Source organism: Siniperca chuatsi, linkage group LG2 (assembly GCF_020085105.1).
Source record: "Siniperca chuatsi isolate FFG_IHB_CAS linkage group LG2, ASM2008510v1, whole genome shotgun sequence".
Classification (NCBI taxonomy): Eukaryota; Metazoa; Chordata; class Actinopteri; order Centrarchiformes; family Sinipercidae; genus Siniperca; species Siniperca chuatsi.
Genome location: NC_058043.1, coordinates 27232004 through 27257842, shown reverse-complemented (window position 1 = coordinate 27257842; position 25839 = coordinate 27232004). Strand labels below are relative to the sequence as shown.

At 39.6% G+C, this 25839-nt stretch overlaps 1 protein-coding gene across 14 annotated transcripts in view; it reads left to right on the top strand.

The window, feature by feature from the left end:
* The window catches only part of itpr1b (inositol 1,4,5-trisphosphate receptor, type 1b), a 98034-nt gene that overhangs the window by 11794 nt on the left and 60401 nt on the right, over positions 1-25839 (top strand). For 5 of the 14 annotated variants that reach the window (XM_044166853.1, XM_044166786.1, XM_044166776.1 and 2 more), the window contains exons 4-34: positions 5367-5482; positions 5683-5769; positions 6574-6732; positions 8244-8342; positions 8554-8637; positions 8929-9075; positions 9333-9437; positions 9693-9737; positions 13310-13464; positions 17078-17177; positions 17262-17422; positions 17613-17754; positions 17854-18012; positions 18095-18267; positions 18709-18828; positions 18913-19104; positions 19486-19737; positions 19833-19974; positions 20068-20221; positions 20779-20972; positions 21058-21196; positions 21559-21613; positions 21707-21872; positions 22028-22195; positions 22350-22421; positions 22507-22644; positions 22787-22912; positions 23060-23260; positions 23486-23737; positions 24729-24854; positions 25076-25204. In XM_044166853.1, the coding sequence (XP_044022788.1) occupies positions 5367-5482; positions 5683-5769; positions 6574-6732; positions 8244-8342; positions 8554-8637; positions 8929-9075; positions 9333-9437; positions 9693-9737; positions 13310-13464; positions 17078-17177; positions 17262-17422; positions 17613-17754; positions 17854-18012; positions 18095-18267; positions 18709-18828; positions 18913-19104; positions 19486-19737; positions 19833-19974; positions 20068-20221; positions 20779-20972; positions 21058-21196; positions 21559-21613; positions 21707-21872; positions 22028-22195; positions 22350-22421; positions 22507-22644; positions 22787-22912; positions 23060-23260; positions 23486-23737; positions 24729-24854; positions 25076-25204 (4358 nt within the window). Of the gene's footprint in view, positions 1-5366; positions 5483-5682; positions 5770-6573; positions 6733-8243; positions 8343-8553; positions 8638-8928; positions 9076-9332; positions 9438-9692; positions 9738-9848; positions 9879-13309; positions 13465-17077; positions 17178-17261; positions 17423-17612; positions 17755-17853; positions 18013-18094; positions 18268-18708; positions 18829-18912; positions 19105-19485; positions 19738-19832; positions 19975-20067; positions 20222-20778; positions 20973-21057; positions 21197-21558; positions 21614-21706; positions 21873-22027; positions 22196-22349; positions 22422-22506; positions 22645-22786; positions 22913-23059; positions 23261-23485; positions 23738-24728; positions 24855-25075; positions 25205-25425; positions 25444-25839 lie in introns of all 14 variants that reach the window. The other 9 variants (XM_044166824.1, XM_044166758.1, XM_044166815.1 and 6 more) reach the window with 4 other exon arrangements.

Here is a 25839-nt window from a genome sequence, read left to right as displayed (position 1 = left end):
GAGAGAGAGAGAGAGAGAGAAATGAGTTTACCTTTTTTATCTATACACAAAAGCTTTGAGAGATCAAGTGAGACTGTGCATGCAGGAGACCTTTGCATATCTCTGTGTGCTCAAAATCATCACTTTGTGTGCAGTAATATAACTCTGGCTTCGTATTGTCACAAATGTTCCATTCATCCAGAAAATGGGTAAATATTATACAATTATAGAGATGCCATGTTAGCCTAGGGTGTACATTTTCAGTTGTGCTACGTGATGCATCTTGTTTTGTTTATCACTGTGTATGTACTGTACTTTGCGAGCATTGCAGGAGTGCTGCCTATGAATGTTATGCTAGTTATGTCCAAAAGGATGTAAACTTTATGCTGTTTATTTAAGCAATATTCAATGAATCATTAAAAGCTCATAAAGTGTATATACTTTATACTTTGTATAAAGTAGTTCCCATGAAAACAGTTGACAGCATGTTCTGTGGACTTTCCAGAGTAACCAGCATATTGTTTCTAGTAAAAGACATTATAGCTGAGTTTTTCAGTGCTGTGTGTTGTACTGGGGTGGCAGCAGAAACCTCACAGACAGACAAATAAAACCAAAACCATTGTCATGACTAGATCTCACTAGACGCAAGTCAAGTAATGTTTATGTGTAATTTCTGTGAACCAACCCTTAAATTAGGTGTTTGAATCATACAGTAAATGTACATAAGAAGTTAGATATTATTTAAATGTGTCTTTAAGTATTAAGATTAAACATTATTGTTGAACATTATGCATCAAATGGCCAAACGAAATTAAACATTCATTCTTCACAACAAGCAGTTTTTCTGGAGGATATAAACTACTAAACATGCAGGGCACCTAAAACAAAATGTAACTCATTCTTGTATCAACAAAAAGGGACGACCAAAATGAGCTGCCCTGTTGTCCAGACAATAGACCAAATACTTTTTGTTTAAGAGTTTGAGTATATGTGAGTTTGTTTTCTGTATTTCCTTGTTGATAGAATTTGGCAGGTCAGTTTAAAACCTAAGCAGCAGTGAACTTTGTATGCTACAGCTTTAAATATCACCTGGGTCTGGAGCTGGTTAACAAGGCTGGATCTGTTATCACATCAGCATGTGAAGATTCAAATTATTGGATGTTTCCAGCTTTCTTTAGCTATATTTACAGGTGCAGTTCATCCAAACTACAAAACACACAAAAATGTATAATTTACCTCAAGTGGTATCTAGTCATGCACATCATCTTAGGACACACTGATGAGGAGATAAAAGGGACCCAGACACGACCAATGGCATTGTCAACTGTTTTGTATACATCACTGCTAATAAATTGCTAGTGTCATTCACTTCTTACAAACAAAACAGATCATGGCTGAGTAGACGTTTACCATGGCAAATGTAATGAAGATAAAGTAAATTAAAAGTAAATCAGGTGGGAAAAACTAGCTACCACGATGTTGGTGTTTTGTGGTGTTTTATAGAAGAAGGTACTGTTACAGTGAGATGTCTGGGAGCCAGTCTGTAAACTACAACAGTCAACAGCTAGTGACTGACAGACAAGATAGTGATTGTGACCAGTGGAAGAGCAGGGGGTGGATGGCCTAAGTGCCTTCTCGCGAGCTTGAAAGGGTCATGCATGAGGATTAACATGGAAGTAGTTTATTCGGTCATAATTTTGTGAAAACATAACTGTTTGGAACATACTGAGCCTATAGTTATACAGGGGAAAAAGTAGATTATGGTGCAGGAATGTTTTGAGAAAAATCTAAGGATGTTTTGACACATTTTTATCATGAAAGCCCTGTTGAAATTCATTGTATCTGCTATGAATCTGAGATGACCACTGTGTCAGTTCACAGTGAAGGAGCAAACTACAAACTGTCAGTAGTCAATGTCGAACTTTACAGTTCACATTCTACAATAAAGTATCTCTGAGATGGAGTAGAGGTTTATTTATTATTTGTGTGGCAACCTCTTCTGCAAGAAAAACATTTTTCTGATACCAGTAGACCTTTTTCACAGCAGGCAATTTGACTTGTCAAACACAGGTGTAATTAATACCATTAATGATGGCTGCATTCCATTTAGGTCTTACAGAGCCCTGCCATTGGGTGTATTAATTCTGGCATTGTTTATTGACACTTCAGTAAAATGGGGCCATCATTAATGTCATTAGATCCACCTGTGCTTTTCCTGTTATGACAGTAAGTCATCTTGACACCCGATTCCCAGTTTGGGTGTCTTCATGTTTTTCACTCCATGGTGGAAATTTGTCGAGTATGTGTGAAGCATCCTTGAGTCCCTGGAAGGCACTATAAAAATACAAGTTGTTGTTGTTATTATTATATAGAGCATACATTTCATACTCAGAATTTGGACACTTAAATAAAATGAAGTACAGTAAATATAGTGCACTAAGGGACTGATTTCACAGCCCTTAACTACCTGCTAGCTGGTCTGCTCACTTAAATGTGTACCACTGGTGTCACAAGAAGTACGGATTGTACTTCCTTGCTTCCTTGTTTAGCAGTCCAAACCAAGTTCAAATATTGTAGACTACCTACTGTTGCACAGCAGTATCAAGTTATTTTCTTACGTGACGTTAATGTGTTAGCCTAATATTTCACTTTCCTGTGTTGCATCATGTGTTTTTGTTTTTATTTGTCTTCTGGTGTAATATTGTGAGCAGTGTAAAACATAATTTAACAAATACAATAATTAACCAGCATTATTCTCTCATCAGCTTTGTGTTATAAACTTATCCTCTGCAAAATACCTCCCTTACCATGAAATCTACATACTTCCTGGTTTATTTTTTCTTCTTTCCTCCCCAACCCCAATTGCTCATCCCTGGCAGACAGATGTTCTCCCAGTGCCCCATTTTCTCCATTGGTCCTTGGCGTCCTCTTTCCCTGTCCTCCTCTCCTCCACCCCAAGCCCCATGATGGCTAATCCTTAGAGACTCTTGTGTTGGCCGCATTTCTGACGGAGGCTGCCTGAGTGGCTATTTTTACCGTGGTTATAGCTCATCAGTCCCTTGTACCAGTTAACGTATAGCTGTACTGTATGTGTATGAAGACGATGACTACTAATTAATTAAATCATTTTTAACATATTCATATCCTGTGTAGTGATTTTTAGTTGTACTGTTCCCTACAACATTTTCTTCCAGTTTAAACAGAGGATGCAGAGCTACACAACAAGGACACATTTGCATATTTCAGTCTTTCTGGCAGATATTGTTTGTTTTTAAACAGTATGTTATTGCTGGACAGCTGAGCAAGTAAACCGTGAAGACTAAATGTCTTGACTCAGTTAAAATGTGCATGTATGAGATGAAATGGGAAGTTTTGGCAGGAAGTTTGGGCTGACTGTGGGTGGGATGTCTGAAAGCATCAACAGTGCAAAATAGGTGACCCAGTAGCTGTCTCGGTTAATCCACAAAGTTTTTGTTGGTGTTGTTGGATGCCAAGCTTCATTAAAGAGGTTGCCACCTCTCCATTTATTTTGTATCAATGTTTTGTCATTTAGGAAAATATGTATACATTTATAAATAAATCACATGAAATTAATTATTTAATCCATGCGCAAATTGATTAGTTAGTAGGAACAGAAATCAGTTTCAGCATGAACTGCCCGTCATTGCCCTCCATGGCCAGAACCTGCTAGATGGTCCAGAATTGCCCTTGGGCAATCCAGCTCTTTGGTCCCCCACAGAGCAGGTGCCTGCTCTGCCCGGTTGGTAATCCCACCTTGATGCCCTTTGATGGCCACACCACCAGATCTGCACCACTTCACGGCCTATTTTCACATCATAGGGCTGAGTGGAATAATGCATTTCACAATATTTTGGCCTGAAGGAAGCACAAGAGGAGGGCTTACAGAGGGTTCAAAGTGAGAAGGGTTTATCCTGTGGGGAGCATGAATGTGCTCAGTAAATTTCAATCCAATATTTCCATTAAATTTTGATATTTCTTGTCTAGTGCAAATTTTTGCTAGAGGATAAGGTTACCACAAACATTTGGATTTATTCTCTGCATATCCACAGCAAATTTGATGGCAATGTGGCCAGAAGTTGTCAAGACGGCTTGCCAACATTGTCATCCTTAAGACTTGCCAGAGTCTGCTAGACGGGCAAGATTGCTCTAATTCTTACCTCTAATATTGATAGGGTATTGTATAAAGGGAATCTCAGAACCTCAGGAGAAGATGGTCCTGTACCATTTGTGCGTATAGAGTCAAGGGTCAAGTATTTTAAGTATTCTAAAGTCAGTTTATCTAGTCTTGTTTTTATCAGAATTTGTTCAGGATTTACTATTTTCTACCCCAAACTGCCACACTGAATTAGGGGTGGGCGATATGGACAAAATCTTCTATCAAGGTATATGTAATTTTATATCATGGTAACGGTATATATCACAATACAGTAATTGATCACGCGATAATCCAGCCCTGATTTGCAAAGCCTGTCCAGAATATATAGCAGAGAGCAGTGTTTCCCGTAGGTTGACTGCTTCGGGGGATATAACTGTCAAGGTTCATAGACAACAATTGTTTTTTGCTAGTCACCATTATTAGCTTAACCCTATGGCATTTTATACTGCATACATTAGCCTAGCGTCTAGTGGACTTTTCCTCTATTAATAGCTTAACAAATTACATATTATTTATACTTTTTCTTACTCACTGCATCTCCCAGAGAAAGAACACCACAAGTTTTTCAGCTTTACATAACATAACGAGTTGTCGTCAACTCAAGTTCACTTCACCTGTCTCTGCTCTGCTCCGCTCCCTCTGTGTGTGCCCCGCCCTCGGTGAGCAGAGAAGAGAAACTAGCGCAAATGTAAATGACAGCAAAACGCAGTAAAGACTCGCACACTGAGCTGAAGTGAAACGAGTGCACAATATTTAGTTTCTTTCTTTCGGCGGGTCCCATTAAGGCAATGGTAGGGGAAACACTGAGCTCCCGCAAACGGCATTGTGAAATCTCTACCAGTGGACACATTTCTACCATTGCATAGTATATACCATAATGTCGCCCAACCCTACACTGTATCATATATACTTTAAATTTACACTCCATTTAGCCTTATAGTTGCACAAGTTCTCATGTTGTTACAGTAGTGATCATACAAGTGGCCTGCTATTACTGATAACATAGTGAATGCCAAAGTGTTAACGTGGAGTATTTTCCCATTACTAATATTACCAGTGGACCAATTTCCCAAGACGTTGCTGTTGTCTTTTGAGTTGCACCTCTTTAAGATGAGGTCTAGCAGTCTGGTATTTGTTGGGAAAAACTAATACTATTTGATGAGGTTTGGCTCTAAATATATACCTGTCTCTTCTTGTCTTCTGTCCCCAGACTGCCTTTTCAGGCTGTGTCCTATGAACAGATACTCAGCACAGAAACAGTTCTGGAAGGCTGCAAAACCTGGAGGCAACAGCACCACTGACACAGTCCTCCTCACCAAACTCCATGTAAGTGTCCTCTTCACCTTAGTTTATCTGCTCTTTGACTTAATCGATTAGTGTATTAGTGACATAAAACTACAGTCTTGTATTTATGTAGAAAGTGTGTGTAGCATCATTCTTTCAAGAAATGGTATTTTTGAAAAACGACTGCCCTCTGATAACTGAGTGTTTTCTTGAGCAACTCTGTTCCCTGCTCTGTGTTTTAGCATGCTGCTGACCTGGAGAAGAAGCAGAATGACTCTGAAAATCGAAAGCTGCTGGGAACAGTCATCCAGTATGGAAATGTCATTCAGGTGCGTTCAGGAACCTATGAGATAAGGTGCTTTGGGTAATAGAACTGCAGAACACTGTGTGCTTGATATTGACTATAATTCTGTTTTAATCAGAGAAGAGTTTTAAATAATTGCTACAGCACAAAGGTGTGTTATAAAGCTGCCTGTTGTAATGTCTTGCTTTGCTCATTGCCCAGGAATGGTTTGGACACAGATATGAGATCTTCTGAAACCAAGAATGGTCATGCATTCATGCTCTATGACGTACGCAAGGGAGACAGTACATACAGTGTAGGATGTCCTAGTTGCAATGAACTGTCATTCCAGTAATGCAGTGAGCACTAATTGGTTCCTGGTTTGCCATAGGAAATATTTTTAAACATAGATTTTTAAAAAAGTCCTTGCAAGGGTGGTCTAACTTTGAATTAGATAGTACAGTATTATATGTAACAGAGAGGTGCACTTCGGGTCTACTCTCAGGTGCAAACTCACAGGTTCTAATACCATGTATCACGTTGTAGGATTAAGTAGTAGTAGTAGTTTTTGGGCCCCAAAAATATGTGGAGCCTATATGATTCGAGCTAATAGATTATTTTTGACAGGTCTGGGAACTGTTGATTAAATAGGTGAACCAACAGAGGTCATGAGAACCACTTAAGGATGAGAGATTTCAAGTACTTAAAACATTCTGAGAAGAAATAGAGACACCAAACAGTTCCGGTGATGCATATTTTCAGTGAAGAGTTCCTTTGGGTCCAGTTGTGCCAGTTGATAGTAGCTATGTGTCTTGCAATCATGTAACGCTGTTTCTTGTTTTGCCAACAGTTGCTGCATTTGAAAAGCAATAAATACCTGACAGTGAACAAGCGCCTTCCTGCACTGTTGGAGAAGAATGCCATGAGAGTGACTCTGGACTCAGCGGGAAATGAGGGATCCTGGTTCTACATCCAGCCCTTCTACAAGTTGCGATCCCTGGGAGACAGTGTGGGTAGAGCAGGATGTAGGATTCAAGTTAATTATTCTCAGGAAATTAAGGATGTATTTTTAGACTTTTCACAAGGTTTGAAAACAGAAGTCACATGGACTCACATATAGCTTGTTTTTATGAGACAGAATGAATTAAAAATAAAAGACAATAAGCCCAATCTGAGCACCCGTTCAGGCTGCAGTTTGCCCTTCCTTTTGTTTCGTTATGCTCGACTTTCCAAGCATGAACTACGAACTGATAATTATCTGTCTTTAAAAGTCTATGTTTGTGAGTTGTTTTTGGTAGTTGGATAAGATACGGAGTATTCTCATTATCAACACAACATTCTGCAGTTTGCTTTAGGGACAAAACTAAGAAGTGCATTTTCATTACCTGCCCAACAAGGCAAACTTAAAGAGAATATGAAACAACCACTCCAAACATGATTGGTTATCTACACTTTCCATGCATTATAGTTACGGAAACCCCCTAATGATGTTTTAGCACCATGATGATGGTTCACTTCAATTGCATAGATAATGTTGGACACCTAAGGCATTAGGATGAAGACAATAATGACTAAGATCTAGGTGTTTGCCAGACTACTATGGATATATTATAGAGTTCATCTTAAAGTGTGTGCACTGATGATTAGACCAAAACTTTTTTATTGATGCTTGCTGCTTATGCTTACATATATTCCTTTGTGGTTAGTGAGTGATGCTCAGGGTCAGTGCTACACCTTTCTGTCTAATCCGTTCCTTTCACACATAATATGGTCCACGACTTCCCCCAGTGCTTATCTGGAGACTAGCATGATCCAGTGTAAACAGATCTCCCGTGTTATGTTCACCCTGTGAGGAAAGAGAATTGCAGTGTTGAAGAATGATGGCAAATATCTTGGGACGTGACATACTTATGGTTTGAAATTTAAATTGAGTGCTCAATCCCACACAGTGGCCCTCAGATCAGCAGTATTTCATCTTGTTTCAAGATTTCTTCCTCAACATCTATTGGCCCTTTACTGAATGAGGTAACATTGGAGAAACTAGCAAGAGACAGCTAGATTTTGAAAGTATCCAACCGAAAAAAATCCCCCTCCTTTCAGGTCTCCCTCCAAAGCCACTCGCCCAAAACACATTTTCATGCACAATGAGTGCACGGGCAGAGTGCGCGCAGGTAGGTAGGTAGGTAGGACAGACAGTAGGAAGATGACTGGCTGGGCTTGTTACGGACCTGCGACAGCCATAGATACCGGATTTTTTAAAACATTTTTCCAGAGCATTTTATTTATTGATTGCTGTCGGGATGTAAAGAGAATTTCAACAAATATATCAAAAAATGCTTCTGAAATACTTAACCTACCCTAGCTTTAAAGGATGCTTATGTTCTAGTCAAAATGACACTATGGTGTCACTTCTTATTTCTGAGTAACAGTAACCGATTCCTTTTGATTTTATTGAATTTATCTAAACCAGATACTCCTTTTGAATGCAATATGTTCTGTGTATTCATAATGCTCCTGCAGGTGGTGATTGGTGATAAAGTGGTCCTTAACCCTGTGAATGCGGGACAGCCTCTACATGCCAGCAGCCACCAGCTAGTTGACAACCCAGGATGCAATGAGGTACATGAACACTTGTTGCCTTACAGGGCTGTACAGTAAATAAGACACAAGATACAGTAGGTCCCACGTTTGCTTCATTAAAGTGGAATATGAAACTTAAGTTTAAAGGCCTGCATTAAATAATGAGACATAAAAATTCTTGATGAAATTACATGTTCCAACCTTTAAATTTCTCTGGTTTGTTCACATACTTCTCTCCTCTGTCTTTCAGGTTAATTCTGTAAATTGCAACACGAGTTGGAAAGTTGTTTTATTCATGAAATGGAGTGACAACAAGGAAACAATACTCAAGGGGGTAGGTATCATCCTGTTTTTGTATGACACCAACTTATAGTAATCAATTTTCACAAATACCTTTTGTGAAACGCACCTTCTTTAACTGGCTACAAAGCATATTGTGTATGACATATCTAATAACAAGACATTAGAACACATTAAACATGGTAAAAAAAACTAAAACAGTGAAAACTCAGTATGTGAGATAAAATAAAATCTGAACAAATCAACGGAAAGAGAATAAAAACTACAAAATAAAATATTAACATGTGTGAAAAAAGTTACTTTTTGTGTTTGTATGTAATGGCAGGGTGATGTAGTCCGGTTGTTCCATGCAGAGCAGGAGAAGTTCCTCACTTGTGACGACCACAGGAAGAAGCAGTATGTTTTTCTTAGAACGACCGGCCGGCAGTCTGCCACTTCTGCCACCAGCAGCAAAGCTCTGTGGGAAGTAGAGGTTAGCACAACATGTTCTCCACAAGCTAATTCAGTTAATAGTGTTTGGCTGTCATTGTCCTTTTATTAACTTGATAACTAAATGCCTAGTCTTAAAAGCACAGTGCCCTAACCATGGAGAGAAAGCATAAAGTTCTATATATTATTTCAGTGCAACAGAAATAATCATACTAAGACTAACACAAATAATGCAGCTTCATACCAATTTGTCATAAGACTTATTTATGCTTTCTTTTCCATGTCTTTTGCCATTGCCAGGTGGTCCACCATGACCCTTGTAGGGGAGGTGCAGGCTACTGGAACAGCCTGTTCAGGTTTAAACACTTGGCCACAGGGTGTTATTTGGCTGCTGAAATGGGTGAGGTATGTGTCAACTTTTTTATCTTTTTATCTCACACTGCTAAAATTCTGTACCCATGCATACCGTTTGCCTTTCATACAGTATGTATCTGACATAGTAGCATTAAGTCCAGTTTTAACAGTCAACATAGCACTTGCATGGTTGATCTACAGCCATGGGGTGTAGACATTCAGTTAAAGTGGATGCCTGGTACAGTGACCACAATTTGAAATCAATGATGCTGAGGAGGATATTTGACATGCGGGTGTGTTTCCCAGGTGAATCCAGACTTTGAGGAGGAGAGTGCTGAGCAGCGGTCCGCGGTAAGACTTGATCTCTTCTCCTCTGAGTGCTTAGCAACGTCACGCTGGTTGCCCCACTGTTATTGATCTAATCTGTTTAATTCTGTGTTGGCTCTTTGCTTTCTGCTCTAGGTGGTGGACTTTACACCCTTTAATTTCCAGGTACTGTCATATAATCTTTACTTGGCTGCAGCAACTTAGCACAAAAATCATTGTCGTGATTGTCAATGACATGCTTCATACTGTCTTTGCTGCTTTGTTGTAAGCAGCAGTAGCGGTAGATTACCACAGAATGTCACAATGCCATCATCTCAGCTGATGTACAGCGGTGTGAAAAAGTGGTTGCCCCCTTACTGATTTCTTATTTTTTTGCATGTTTGTCACACTTAAATGTTTCAGATCATCAAGCAAATTTAAATATTAGTCAAAGATAACACAAGTAAACACAAAATGCATTTTTTAAATGAAGGTTGTTATTATTAAGGGAAAACAAAATCCAAACCTACATGGCCCTGTGTGAAAAAGTGATTGCCCCACCTGTTAAATCATAACTTAACTGTGGTTTATTTCACCTGAGTTCAATTTCTCTAGCCACACCCAGGCCTGATTACTGCCACACCTGTTCTCAATCAAGAAATCACTTAAATAGGACCTGCCTGACAAAGTGAAGTAGACCAAAAGATCTTCAAAAGCTAGACATCATGCAGAGATCCAAAGAAATTCAGGAACAAATGAGAAAGAAAGTACTGAGTACTAGATTGAGATCTATCAGTCTGGAAAAGGTTATAAAGCCATTTCTAAAGCTTTGGGACTCCAGCGAACCACAGTGAGAGCCATAATCCACAAATGGCGAAAACATGAAACAGTGGTGAACCTTCCCAGGAGTGGCCGGCCGGCCGACCAAAATCCAAACATCCAACAACATCCAAAGTTAAGGTCAGTGTTCATGACTCCACCATAAGAAAGAGACTAGGCAAAAATGGCCTGCATGGCAGAGTTCCAAGACGAAAACCACTGCTGAGCAAAAAGAACATTAAGTCTCATTTTTGCCAGAAAACATCTTGATGATCCCCAAGACTTTTGGGAAAATACTCTGTGGACTGACGAGACAAAAGTTTAACTTTTTAGAAGGTATGTGTCCAATTACATCTGGCGTAAAAGTAACACCGCATTTCAGAAAAAGAACATAATACCAACAGTAAAATATGGTGGTGGCAGTGTGATGGTCTGGGGCTGTTTTGCTGCTTCAGGACCTGAAAGACTTGCTGTGATAAATGGAACCATGAATTCTGCTGTCTACCAAAAACTCCAGAAGGAGAATGTCCAGCCATCTGTTTGTGACCTCAAGCTGAAGCCCCTGGAGTGGCCTAGTCAAAGTCCTGACCTGAATCCTATTGAGACGCTGTGGCGTGACCTTATAAAGGCAGTTTATGCTCGAAAACCCTCCAATGTGGCTGAATTACAATTCTGCAAAGATGAGTGGGCCAGAATTCCTCCACAGCGCTGTAAAAGACTCATTGCAAGTTATCGCAAACGCTTGATTGCAGTTGTTGCTGCTAGTGTGGCCTAACCAATTATTAAGTTTAGGGGGCAATCTCTTTTTCACACAGGGCCATGTAGGTTTGGATTTTGTTTTCCCTTAATAATAACAACCTTCATTTAAAAACTGCGTTTTGTGTTTACTTGTGTTATCTTTGACTAATATTTAAATTAGTTTGATGATCTGAAACATTTAATTGTGACAAACATGCAAAAAAAAAAGAAATCAGTAAGGGGGCCAAACACTTTCACACCACTGTATGTCTCACTAAAAATCACCATTAGGTGGCAGTGTTGTACAAGCCATACTGATCCTAACAGGGATGTTGTGTGTACCTGTAGTTCTCAACTATGTTCAGGCCCAACAATCTGTAGTGATGACTGTTACAGTATACAGCAGGTAAAATAAGTATTGAACATGTCACCATTTTTCTCAGTAAGTACTATTGACATGGAATTTTCACCAGATGTTGGTAACAACCCATGCAATCCACACATGCAAAGAAATCTAACCATAGATGTCCATAAATTAAGTAATGTATAATAATGTTAAATGACACAGGGAAAAAGTATTGAACACGTTTACTGAAATTCATTTAATACTTTGTACAAAAGCCTTTGTTGGTAATGACTGCTTCAAGACACCTCGTGTGTGTGTGTGTGTGTGTGTGTGTGTGTGTGTGTGATTTTGGCCCATTCTTCCACTTAAACAGTCTTCAAATCTTGAAGGTTCCGTGGGCCTCTTCTATGAACTCTGATTTTTAGTTCTTTCCATAGATTTTCAATTGGATTCAAGTCAGGTGATTGACTGGGCCATTCCAGCAGCTTTATTTTCTTTCTCTGAAACCAACTGAGAGTTTCCTTGGCTGTGTGTTTGTCTTGCTGAAATGTCCACTCTCGTTTCATCTTCATCATCCTGGTAGATGGCAGCAGATTTTTATCAAGAATGTCTGTACATTTTTCCATTCATCCTTCCTTCAATTATATGAAGTTTGCTGTTTGTTTGGTGATGTGCAGTGCCATTTCTCCTCCAAACATGGTGTGTATTATGACATCCAAAGTGTTCAATTTTGGTCTCATCTGACCAGACTATATTCTCCCAGTATGTCACAGGCTTGTCCAAATGTTGTGCAGCAAACTTTAAACGAGCTTCAACATGCTTTTTCTTTAGTAATGGAGTCTTGCGTGGTGAGCGTGCATACAGGCCATGGCGGTTGAGTGCATTACTTATCGTTTTCTTTGAAACAATTGTACCTGCTAATTCCAGGTCCTTCTGAAGCGCTCCACAAGTGGTCCTGGGCTCTTGAACAACTCTTCTGATAATTATTCCTCTGTCAGAAATCTTGCCAGGAGCACCTGGTCGTGGCCGGTTTATGGTGAAATTATGTTCTTTTCACTTCCGGATTATGGCCCCAACAGTGCTCACTGGAACATTCAGAAGTTTTGAAATCCTTCTGTAACCAATGCCATCAGTATGTTTTGCAACAATAAGCTTGCGACAGTGCTTTTACCCATCATGAGATGTTTCTTCTGTGACACCTTGGTAATGAGACACCTTTTTATAGGCCATCAGTTGGGACTGAACCAGCTGATATTAATTTGCACTGACAAGGGACAGGATTGCTTTCTAATTACTGATTGTCTTAGCTTTCCATGCCTTTTTGCACCTTCTAATGTCATTTAACATTATAACACATAACTTAATTTATGGACATCTATGGTTTGATTTCTTTCTGTCTGTCTGTCTGTCTGTCTGTCTGTCTGTCAATAGCACCTTTAGAAATATATTTACTGAGAAAAATGGTAACGTGTTCAATACCTTATTTTACCACTTCGCTGAAGTGCACATCTTCAGTCAAGAGTGAGAGCTAATCTGTGAAATCAGCTTTCAGTGGTGACTAGTAGGTTAAAGTGAAAACATGCATGCTCCTTGGTCTCATCATGGTTGAGGGTCGATAGCATATTATGTCAGTGGTCTTTATACATTTTGTAAATTTCCCTGCAGTTTGTAGCCAGTGCTTTGCTTTCTCTCACTGCATGTTTTCTTGCTTTAGCTGGATGCAGATAATGAAGCTTTACGAGGTCGTCTGCGAGCTCCACAGGAGAAGATCATGTACACTTTGGTGCCAGTTCCTGACGGCATGGACATCTCTTCTATCTTTGAGCTGGACCCTACCACTCTGAGAGGCGGGGACTCCATGGTACCAAGGTATAATATAGAGTATACCCACAGACCAAACATACAGTACTTCCTCTGGAGTGCCTAGATTAATTTAAAATGTACATAACGTTTAGATATCACATAGGTACAACATGACTTAAGGACACTAATAATCTTCACTCCTCTAAAATGCTCATGGCTGTTAAATACCTGCATCATCAGTGTAAAAACACTCCCGAGACTGCTTAGAAGTGAAGAAGTGATATTATAATAATAATTATATCAGAGACACAGACAATGTCAAAGACTTCTCAGGTGGCAACATGTTTCTGTCCTTTAATGGAATAAAATAATGTCAGGGATATTGGAAAATAAGGGGGAAATGACAAATATCTCAACACCGCAACACCCTGTTGTCTAATCAGAAAGACCACAGTGATGTCAAGACTACAACAAATCAAACAGTATCAGCAGTAAACATTTGACTCATGTAGAGTTGAAGGCAGTTTCTGAGGTAATGAGGGTTAGTTTGTTTTTGCAACTATGGACAAGGACCCTTTTTGTTATTTATGTTCTGTTATGTCTGGGTTACCAGCTGTTTGTTCTGGTCATTTATTGACATGACATTCAAATGACAGGTTGTTGCCCATTCATCTGTGTTTGGTTGAATCACAGATAGCAAGAGAAGACACTGTTAGCAAGAGTGTCATATCTGTGAGGTATTTTATTTTTGGGGTTTTCTGTTTTTTGTAGGGATCAAAAGTTGGTTACTTCTGTGGGTTTTCATTAGGTAGATTTTTGGCTTCTATGCAGACTTTGCCCAGTGTATAGTCAATTTAATAGTGTTTATTTTTCCTAAGATATCATGGAAAGTTTAGAGTGTCTTGTGCTTTCACTTATTCGTAAAATAATCATTGACACGTGTGTGTGTGTGTGTGTGTGTGTGTGTGTTTCTGAATTTCAATGTACTGGTCACCTTTTTAGATGGTATGATTCTTGCTAGAGAGAGCAAGGAAAGTCCCAGCATGGTATGAAACAGGAAACCATTATAATCAGGCTAAGCGTAGGCATGGACAGTGGGCAGAAAATGGAAAAAAAAAAAAACTACATTTCACAATTCTATGCAAGACCCTTGTTATGTGTCTGAGCTTAAACCACAAACTAGATGTTGTGTAAACACTGCATATGCCTTCACACACAAACACATCATCTGGCAGATAAAAGTGTTTTATCAGAAAATCTGCTCTTTACTGCCAGGTTAGTTTAAAATGAGTCATACTGAATTATATATTTGATGTAGCACAATATTTGACAATGTTAAAAATGCAGTTTTAACATTTTTTACACTTTATTTATATAACACTTTTCTTAACAATGTTGCTTTACAAACAGAAATAAAACCAGACAAAGCAGATAAATGAGAATAAGGCCAAAGAACATGAATAAAGAGGAAGTAAAGACAATAAAATGAATAAGATCAAAGTAATAGGAATAAAAACAGTTAAAACAATAAAAAACATATATCAAACATTTCCAGAAGCTTTCACACAGAGAAACGTTTTAAGAAGCGATTTTAAAGAAGCTTGAGACTTAGTGTGTCTGAGTTCAATAGGCAGAGAGTTCCATAGTGTAGGGACTCTATTAGCAAAAGCCTGATCACCCTTTGTCACAAACTGAGACCTGTAAACAGCAGGGCTCCATCCAAAATCTCAATGGTCGAGCGGGCACATACCAGGTCAATAACTCTGGGATGTATTTAGGAGCAAGGCCTTTAAGGCCTTAAAAGTGAGCAATAAAATTTTAAAAACTATTCGAAATCAAACGGGGAGCCAGTGTAGGGAGGCAAGCCCAGGGGTGATGTGATCATGTGTCTTTGTCCCGGTAACAAGTCAAGCAGCAGTGTTTTGTACCAGCTGGAGACGGTGGAGGGAGCCCTGGCTGATGCCCGAATAAAGTGTGTTGCAGTAATCAAGCCGGGAGTAGATTAAAGCATGTAAAACGTTTTGTAAATCAGCAATTGATAAAATGACCTAACTTTGGAGATTATCTTTAGCTGGAAGAAACATGACTGAACAACATTTTTGACTTGATCATCTAAACAGAGGTTAGCATCAAATATTACCCCAAGATTCCTGGCAGCCTGCTTAACATTATTTGACAGACTGCCAAGATTAGTGCCAAAAGAACTGATGGTCTTTGGGGGACCGAACAGAATGACCTCAGACTCATCATCGTTAAATTTAAGAAAGCTTTGGGACATCCAGGATTTAATATCAGAGGCAGGTTGTGAGATTTGTTAGGCTGCTAGGATCTGTGGGTTTTAACGGCATGTATAACTGAGTGTCATCGGCATAAGCATGGTAATGCACATCATGATTTTGAATAACCTGGCCAAGAGGCAGAATGTATATAGAGAACAGAAGGGGGCCAAGAACTGAGTCTTGAGGGACACCACAACACAACTGAGCGGTCGAGGCAGTAGAGTGACCCAGAGAGAGATGAGTGTAGTAAGCTAAGAGCCGAGCCCTCGATTCCTACCCAAGTCTCTAAGGGATGTAAGAGGTACTGTGATCGACTGCATCAAAGGCGGCACTTAAATCTAAAAGAACTAAAATCGCCACGTCTGTCTGCAGTCAGCAATAGGTCATTAGTAACCTTAACAAGTGCTGTTTTTATACTATGAACTGCTCTAAAACCAGACTGTAAACAGTTAAAAACACTATTATTATTGATAAAAAAAATATCAATTGAGATGAGATTACTTTCTCCAGAACCTTTAGATAAAAAAGACAATTTGGAGATTGGTCTATAATTACTCAAGGACAGAAATTAGGTTTCTTAAGCAATGGTTGAACAATGGCATGTTTAAAACATTCTGGAAAAGAACCAGAGGCCAGAGAATAGTTAAAAATTGCAAAATAACAGGGCTAACAGTAGAAAATACCTCCTTGAGCAGCTTAGTGCGAATGATATCTAGGATGCAGGAGGAGTTATTATGGGAAACTGTACTATCTAACACTGAAACAGCAATGGGTTGAAACTGGGTAAAAGAGGCAGAATTAACATGGGCAATGGAGAGAATGCAAGGGTCAGGCTGAATTTGGGACTTGATATTCTCCACCTTATTTACAAAATGAGCGATAGGTCACAGTAGACATACAGACACAAAATGGTGAGGGAGAGAAAGATGGGTATGGCATGCAACAAATGTTCAAATGTAGTTCAAGTTTTCCTTCTCTTGTACTAAATTAAATGTCAACCGTACAATGGGGGTAACCCTCCTAATGAGCCTGTTTGAACCTTAAATTCGTCTTCTGATTAGTTCCCCACAAACACAGGTGTAAATGGTTCTAAAGCAATGCTCTGATAAGAAAAACTAAGAAATCAGTGTCTCACTAAATGGCAATGTCGATTCTTGGCCATCCTGGTCAAAGCATGACCACTAGTCGAAAGTTAAAACACATCCAAAGCAGGTTCACCCTCAAAAGAACACTTTGATAGGACTAGTGGCTGTTGATGGCCATTCAGATTGTTGCAGTGATCAAACATGTAACTTCTCCATAACTGGTCAGATGTTTGAAGCACTATGACACCTCATCCTGTGCCTGGGTAGCTTCAATTATTTTTTATCATCTCAGACAATTTCCTCTGTTACTTCTAGGAGCTCCTATGTGAGACTAAGACACTTGTGTACCAACACGTGGGTTCACAGCACCAACAACCCCATTGACAAAGAGGAGGAGAAACCTGTTATGTTACGGGTGAGAAGCTGATGGCTAGGTCAAGATGTATAGCACTGCTGAGGTTTTCTGAACAGATATACTAAAAACAATTGATTTTTCTAGATTGGAACGTCAGCAGTAAAAGAGGACAAGGAAGCTTTTGCCATTGTACCAGTGCCACCAGCAGAAGTGCGTGATTTAGACTTTGCCAATGATGCTAGTAAAGTATTGGCGTCCATTGCTGGGAAGCTTGAAAAGGGCACCATTACACAAAATGAAAGAAGGTATGTTGGGAAAAATATCAACTTTACTTTAAATGCCTTGTTGCTGTTGTGTATAAAGTGTTACAAAGTATATATTTGTAAATATCTAATGGAAGGAAACCCAGATATCACTGTAGTAGCTGTTAAATTTTTCTTTTAAAGCGGTCTGTACTGTTTGTGTTTGACATGTACACTTATGTACACCCTTCAGGTTTGTGACCAAGCTCCTGGAAGATCTAGTTTTCTTTGTGGTGGACATCCCCAACAGTGGGCAGGATGTTTTGGAGATCATGGTTAACAAACCCAACAGAGAAAGACAGAAACTCATGAGAGAGCAGAATATCCTGAAGCAGGTTGGTCTGGTTAAACCTCTGTGAGACTGTAACTGCACTGATTTAAAGTTTATGATTAACTTCATTTTTGAGTATTAAAATTCTCCATTTCCATTTCAGATTTTCAAACTTCTCCAAGCCCCTTTCACAGACAGTGGTGATGGTCCCATGCTGCGACTGGAGGAGCTTGGAGACCAGCGGCACGCTCCTTTTAGACATATTTGCAGGCTTTGCTACAGGGTGTTACGCCATTCTCAGCAAGATTACAGGAAGAACCAGGTAGGTGGACACAACAACTCCACTGTGACCCCTGATACTATGGCCTTTTCTTTGCAGTAATCATCCCCTCTTCTCTTTACAGGAGTACATAGCCAAACAATTCCGCTTCATGCAGAAGCAGATAGGATATGATGTGTTGGCAGAAGACACAATAACCGCTCTGCTCCACAACAACCGGAAGCTGCTGGAGAAACATATCACTGCTGCAGAGATAGACACATTTGTCACTCTAGTGAGGAAGAACCGGGAGCCAAGGTGAGGCTCACAGGAAGGAACAGGCCCTGGCTGGTATCATAAACTTTCATAGCGACTGTGGCCACTTTGGGTCAGATGTTTGTATAACAGCTCCTAAGTAATGTAAATCTATGTTAATGTATTCAAATGTGAGCAGAGGAGTATGAGTGGAACTGCTTGTGCATGACCTTGGCACTGCAGGTAATTTGCTGACAGTTCATGTGTGCTTGTGTTGTGTTAAAGTCCTGTCAAGTGCTGTTAATGATATGTGAGTCAGGCTGATCCAGAAGTTTGGACAAAGTTTGAACTGTTATAGTTCTGAGAGAGTGGGAACAAAACAAGTTGTATTTTCCTGTACCTCCTGACGCCTATAATATAATCTGAAACCATGCATATCTCTTAACTCCCCCAGTGCCTATGAAAAATAAAATAACAACTGAATGTATTGTAATCTGTACCCAGGTTTCTGGACTACCTCTCAGATCTCTGCGTGTCCATGCACAAGTCCATCCCTGTGACACAGGAGCTCATCTGCAATGCAGTACTGGACCCTACCAATGCTGACATCCTCATCGAAACCAAGTTAGCTTCTCATGTTTCTTAATTACTAGAATTTTTGCAGAACTGAAATGAGCATTTGGAAATAACATTTATGCTGTTCACCAGATTGGTCCTGTCAAGGTTTGAGATTGAGACAACAACAAATGGAGAGAATCCAGTGGAGGCAGAGGATGAAGAGGAGGTCTGGCTGTTCTGGAAAGACAATTGCAAGGAGATCCGGAGTAAGAGCATCCGGGAGTTGGCCCAGGATGCAAAGGAGGGCCAGAAGGACGACCAGGATGTGGTCAGCTATTACAGGTGAGGTGTCTTTAATACACACATGAAAACATATACACTGTTGTAAAAATCATATTAGAATGATTTTAACATTAATCTGAAGGGAGTGTTTGTCAAAGTAAGGTAATATAGTGCAGTAAATTCCAAAACAACCACATGTCTGGTTGAAATAGGCAATCATAAACTTGGAATTTCAAGTTTCAGTGTAATTTAGAAATATTGACCAAACTATAATCATCTTCCTTTACTTTTTAGATATTTAACCGCAAAACATTTTTTGAAAAACAATAACATCACACAGGCACAAAGTATATTCAAGGATATTAAATATGACAATGACTAAATTCTGAGAAAAAAGACAAGACTGTAATAATTCCAAACTCACATGATATTTCCTCAAAGGTGCCAGTTGAACCTCTTTGCCCGGATGTGTCTGGACCGTCAGTACCTGGCTATCAACAAGATCTCTGGTCAACTGGATGTGGATTTAATCCTACGCTGTATGTCTGATGAGGATCTGCCGTTTGACTTGCGGGCGTCTTTCTGCCGCCTGATGCTGCACATGCATGTGGACCGTGACCCTCAGGAGCAGGTCACACCTGTCAAATATGCCCGTCTTTGGTCTGAGATTCCCTCTCAGATTGCTATTGATGAGTGAGTTCATCTCATGAATACTTTTGATTGACTTGTATTGTCTTTCCAAAGATGTCACAGAATATCTTAGATGTGATTCTCCTCTAATTATCCAGCTATGACAATGATGGAACCACCAGAGATGAGATCAAAGAGCGGTTCTGCCTCACAATGGATTTTGTGGAAAACTACCTGAGAGAGGTGGTGTCACAGAACATTCCCTTCTCTGACAAGGAGAAAAACAAGCTTACCTTTGAGGTACTGCCTCTTTGTGGATGGTATGAACATATGAGAAGTCACATTTGGTTTAATTGAATTATAAATCATGGCTTTGAATTTACTTGTCCATAGGTAGTGAACCTGGCAAGGAACCTCATATACTTTGGTTTCTACAACTTCAGTGACCTGCTTCGACTGACAAAGATCTTACTGAACATTTTAGACTGTGTCCATGTCAGCACCATTTACCCCATCAACAAGATGGAGAAGGGAGAGGAAAACAAAGGTAAATATCCACGTTTACTGTACATCAGGGAAGAATGTTTTCCTTTATTACCTTGGATGTTGTATCACCATACAAAGAGAGTCAAGATTGTCATAATTAATTTTAGCTGTCAGTTTCATTCCCTTAGTCTCAAACTTTTCTTGCAGGAACACATTATTCAAGGACCGATTTTGTTCAATTAGATACTGGTTAACTTCTCATTTTTGCAGCTATGTACAGATGCAGGACCTGCAAGTAATTTAAAGATATGCACAATCACAACAAAATCTTCATAGAAGTGTATTAAAGAACAAAATGACCAGAAACAGAATTTGGCACAGAGATACCAGTGATATGTAGTCAGCGAAATGTTTTTTTTAAGTACATTTTTAAAATGACGTTTTAACCATCTTATGTATTAAAAGTATTAATATGTTCAAATACATTTTCATTTTAATGGTTAATTCACTGTGGCCTCTCATATCCAAAGTAAAAACAAGTAAGATCATTCCACATAAATATTCATAATTTCTGTGGATTTGAATGTTATTATTTGTCTCTTTCTGCATTTACTGTAGCTGGCAGTAATGTGATGAAGTCCATTCATGGAGTTGGGGAGTTGATGACCCAGGTAGTGCTGCGAGGAGGTGGCCTGTTGCCCACCACACCAACTCATCAACCAGAGGGAGATGTGGTTAAAACACAGACTGAACCAGAGAGAGAAGACATCATGGTCATGGACACGAAGCTCAAGGTCATTGAGATTCTACAGGTAGGACATCAGGAAACTGGTTCTTCCTTGATGGCAAACACTTTGTTTTTTTATTTGTATTGTAGCTTTTTGTCTTTTCCTTTAGTTCATTTTGAATGTACGGCTAGACTACAGGATCTCCTGCCTGCTTTGTATTTTCAAACGTGAGTTTGATGAGAACAACCCACAAGCAGACAACACTGCCAGTCAGAATGGAATCAGTAATGTCACAGGTCAGATGCCAGGTATGATGCCACTTGATTTAATAGACCTTTTTACAGTAGACATTGCGGCTTGTCATAGCAGGAAAAGCACAGGTGTAAATAAAAACATAACTAGTGCATTCCATTTAGATGAGCTACTTCCAGGGTCCTGGTATTGTGCATGCTGGCTCACTGTCATGGCTTACTGGGACACTTGATGGAACTGAGCCATTGTTAACAAAATTTGTCTCACTTTTCACCCTTTTCCTGCTGTGACAAGTTAAATAATCTGCAGTGAAAAGGGCCTATTATAAAAAAGTAAATTTTTATCATTATTTAACATTTTGTCTCATATAAATGTTGAAATTGATTTATTTTTTATTTTATTTTTTAAATAATTCTAGGAAATCTTGACTTTGAGAACATTGAAGAACAGGCAGAGGGGATTTTTGGAGGAAGGTAATACATAGCTTGCTAGTCTTTCCTAAGCTTTTCTAAAGCAAGATAAAGTAAGACAAAGTTTATGTAATTTCTGTTCCAATGACCTTTTAGTGAGGAGAACACTCCACTAGACCTTGATGACCACGGTGGTCGTACCTTCTTAAGGGTCCTGCTGCACCTGACCATGCATGATTACCCTCCTCTCGTGTCTGGAGCGCTTCACCTGCTCTTCAGACACTTCAGCCAGAGGCAGGAGGTCCTCATGGCCTTCAAACAAGTAGGCCTTACCACTCTTTAATACTTAATTTTAATATCTGACCATGCACACATCTGGGCCAGCACTCATAATCAAAACTAGTACTTGAGAAATGCAAGGATTTCAGGAGAGAATAAGTTGGTTGCAAATCTTCACTCTTAAAATTCCAAATTTAGGTCCAACTGCTGGTGACCAGTCAGGATGTGGATAATTACAAGCAGATCAAGTCAGATCTGGACCAGCTGCGTTCTATTGTGGAGAAGTCTGAACTGTGGGTTTATAAGAGGCAAGGAGAAGATGGGATGGACGGAGATGGACCTTCAGAGTCTGACAACAAAAAGAAGGTACAGTGTACGAGAACATGAAAACATAAAATATTTGTTAAAGTGATGAAGAAGGAAGGTTCATTAAAAAGCTAATATTCATCAACAGAGGTTATGTTAGAGTAATGCTATAAAATGTAAGGACTTCTTCTCCTTATTGCTCCTTGTTTTACAGGGAGACTCACTTAGTTCAGACAAGAAGAAGACAGAAAGCACCAGCAGTTACAACTACAGGGTTGTAAAAGAGGTATGCTCATTTGTATTTTAATCTTGTATTTTCATGTTTGTGATTTGTTGCCTGTAATTAAAATCCTCCTGCTGTGTGTGTTCAGATCCTGCTGCGTCTCAGTAAGCTGTGTGTCCAGGAGGGAAGCTCAGGGAAGAAGAGCAAGAAACAGCAGCAGAGGCTGCTGAGGAACATGGGAGCTCACAGTGTAGTGCTGGAGCTCCTACAGATCCCCTATGAGAAGGTGCAACACTGCAACTGAGTATTGTATCACATGCAGAATAATTAGGAAGCTTTAAAGTGCTGCGTAGCTTTTACACATTTGCAGTTCCCCATTAATGTAATTTAAATAAAAAGGAAGTCTGACTCTGTGTTATCTGCTTCAGGGCGAGGATGTCCGAATGCAGGAGATCATGAAACTGGCTCACGAGTTCCTGCAGAATTTCTGTGCAGGGAATCAGCAGAATCAGGCTCTTCTCCACAAGCATATCAACTTGTTTCTTAACCCAGGGGTGAGCAGTACAGGCTGTTTACTCCTAGGGATTGATTTCTACAGTGGATACAGTTCAGTATATTTTGGGAAAACAAATCTGAAATTCACACGTCATTATTCATTTTCACAGACAGCCTTTTTTGTCTCCTCTTTTTCCGACCCTCAGATCCTAGAGGCAGTGACCATGCAGCACATCTTCATGAATAACTTCCAGCTGTGCAGTGAGATCAACGAGCGAGTGGTTCAGCACTTTGTTCACTGTACTGAGACTCATGGTCGACATGTCCAATATCTCAAGTTCCTGCAGACCATTGTGAAGGCCGAGAACAAGTTCATCAAGAAGTGTCAGGACATTGTCATGGCTGAGGTCGGTTCTATGATCATAACAGACAAAAGAAAATTAGTAATGCATACTGGGGAGGAGATAGTGATTAAAAAAAAAAAAGGTGGTATTGTTAATATCAATGAAAAGAGTGGTGATACTAATGGTAATATGAGCTTCTATGATGCTGACAATAATGGTAACTGACATATTTACTGTACTAACAAGGTAATAAGACTGTATTCTCTACTGTGACTCTCCCTGACTCAGCTGGTGAACTCGGGCGAGGACGTCCTGGTCTTCTACAATGATCGTGCCTCCTTCCAGACCCTGGTCCAGATGATGCGTTCAGAGCGGGACCGCATGGATGAAAACAGCCCTCTAATGTACCACATCCACCTGGTGGAACTGCTGGCTGTCTGCACTGAGGGCAAGAACGTCTACACTGAGATCAAGTGTAACTCCCTGCTGCCCCTGGATGATATTGTACGGGTCGTCACCCATGAAGACTGTATCCCTGAGGTATGAATAATGAGTTTTATTTATTTATTTTCAGGTGAAATGTGTCTTATTTAGTAGTAAGAAATTTTGTGCACTGAAACAAACTGATAGTGATTTTAGAAGTAAGGTGTGTGTGTGTGTGTGTGTGTGTGTGTGTGTTTTAGCTCACTGAAGTTAAAATCAGACCATTAAAATGAGGTTAAAGTGCAGGTTGCCAACTTTAAATTGAGAGCGTTTATATCAACAAATATCTATAAGAAGATTTTTTCCTCTAACATTTTAAGAGACCGAAAGTAATTGTCTTATCATGCCTTTGTTAGTTGACGCATAACTAAACTAATAAGAGATCATTTCAAAGAGATGTCAGTGCCACTGAAGTAGGCCTACATGAATCTTAACAATAAGATAAATCCATCAGATAAATATCTAATATAAGTTAAAAAAAAGAACACAGCTCAAGAACAGCAAACAACATAGTAGACTAAGGAATTTGAAAAATTACATTTTTTTTTTGTTAAAGATGATGTCCAAATACTTATCTACAGAATCCACATGACTAATTCTTGTTGGCATGGGGTTTCTGTCTAAAATCTATGGTCTGTGTATAAGTTTTTGATAGAGTCGTCCACCACAAGACAATGATCAGTTTCATCGCTAAACAAACTTTCAGTTTACTGTAGTGGGCTGCACACGCTCCAGGTGCAGCAAAGGCTAGCAGCATGAATATGCAGCCAAATGTCTACATGTATTGCGTGATGCTGTTGAGTTGGCATGGACCAATACTCGTAATAAAGCACAACAATAAAGTAAATGAAGATACTATTATATACATTGACACAGCATGTGCATCTTTCAGTTTTGTAGGTTCTGACCCTGTTATTAAAGTTCTGAGGAACTCACACTTATTGCTGCATACATGCTATATGCCACACGTGTATGCATACAGTAGGTGTTTGAGAACTAGTTTCTGTCCATGGATCACTATTAAGGTTGTTTGTTTGCATCCTAATAGGTGAAAATTGCCTATATCAACTTCCTGAACCACTGCTATGTCGACACAGAGGTGGAAATGAAGGAGATTTATACCTCCAACCATATGTGGAAGCTGTTTGAGAACTTCCTTGTGGACATTTGTAGGGTAAGCCACAATGTATTTGACATCTTAAAGTGAGACAGACTGTTATCAGACAATGTGATCAAAAGATGGAGAGTGCTATTCTGCTTTATACTTATGTAACGGGTTTGGGCGATTATGTCAGCACAGCATGCAGTGAACACATGTTACCTGTCGCCCGCATGCAGGAGGTGTGATCCAGTGGCTGTGTGCGTCATGCTAATATCTTTTCTGTCCTTGCCTAGGTGTGTAACAACACCAGTGACAGGAAGCATGCGGATACCACGCTGGAGCGTTATGTAACTGAGACGGTCATGAGCATTGTCACATGTTTCTTTAGCTCTCCTTTCTCTGACCAGAGCACAAGCCTGCAGGTAATTTGGATTGTGGTGTATAGCATCTGAAATACATATTCCAAGCAGTCTTGCATGTGCCATTTAAAGTCTATAAATGATTAAATCATGTACATACTTGAGTTTAGTTGTTTGACAGCGAGAAACCCTGCTCACATATCTTTTATTTATTTATTTATTTATTTATTTATTTATTTATATATATATACACACTATAAAATATGGTTCTTCCCTCCATATAGATGGCACGCCATATGTATGTAAGTAATAGTGACTCTCCCCCACATTTTGTTTCCCTTGGGTGCTTATCAACAGCCCCTGAAAAAGAAGTATCTTGTGTAGGTTTTTATAGCTTAGTCAGCACACAGACTCTGTTGTTCCCAGATCTGTGGGTGTGTTGCACAAGGTTTTGCTGGGACATGGTGCAGATGATGTTCTCACACAACGTGGTCACTCTGATTCTTAGACCTTGATGTTATGGTGTCCTGTCGCCCACGACTTTCCCAATAAACCATGACCAATACCCTCCACTATTGCCAAATCCCTGGTACAGTAACTTTGTGGTGTAGTATTACATACAGTTGCCCACTTGACATCCTGTTTGCATGTTATGTGGATTTGTTTTGTTCCTAGTTGGCCCCAGTAGAAATAGTATG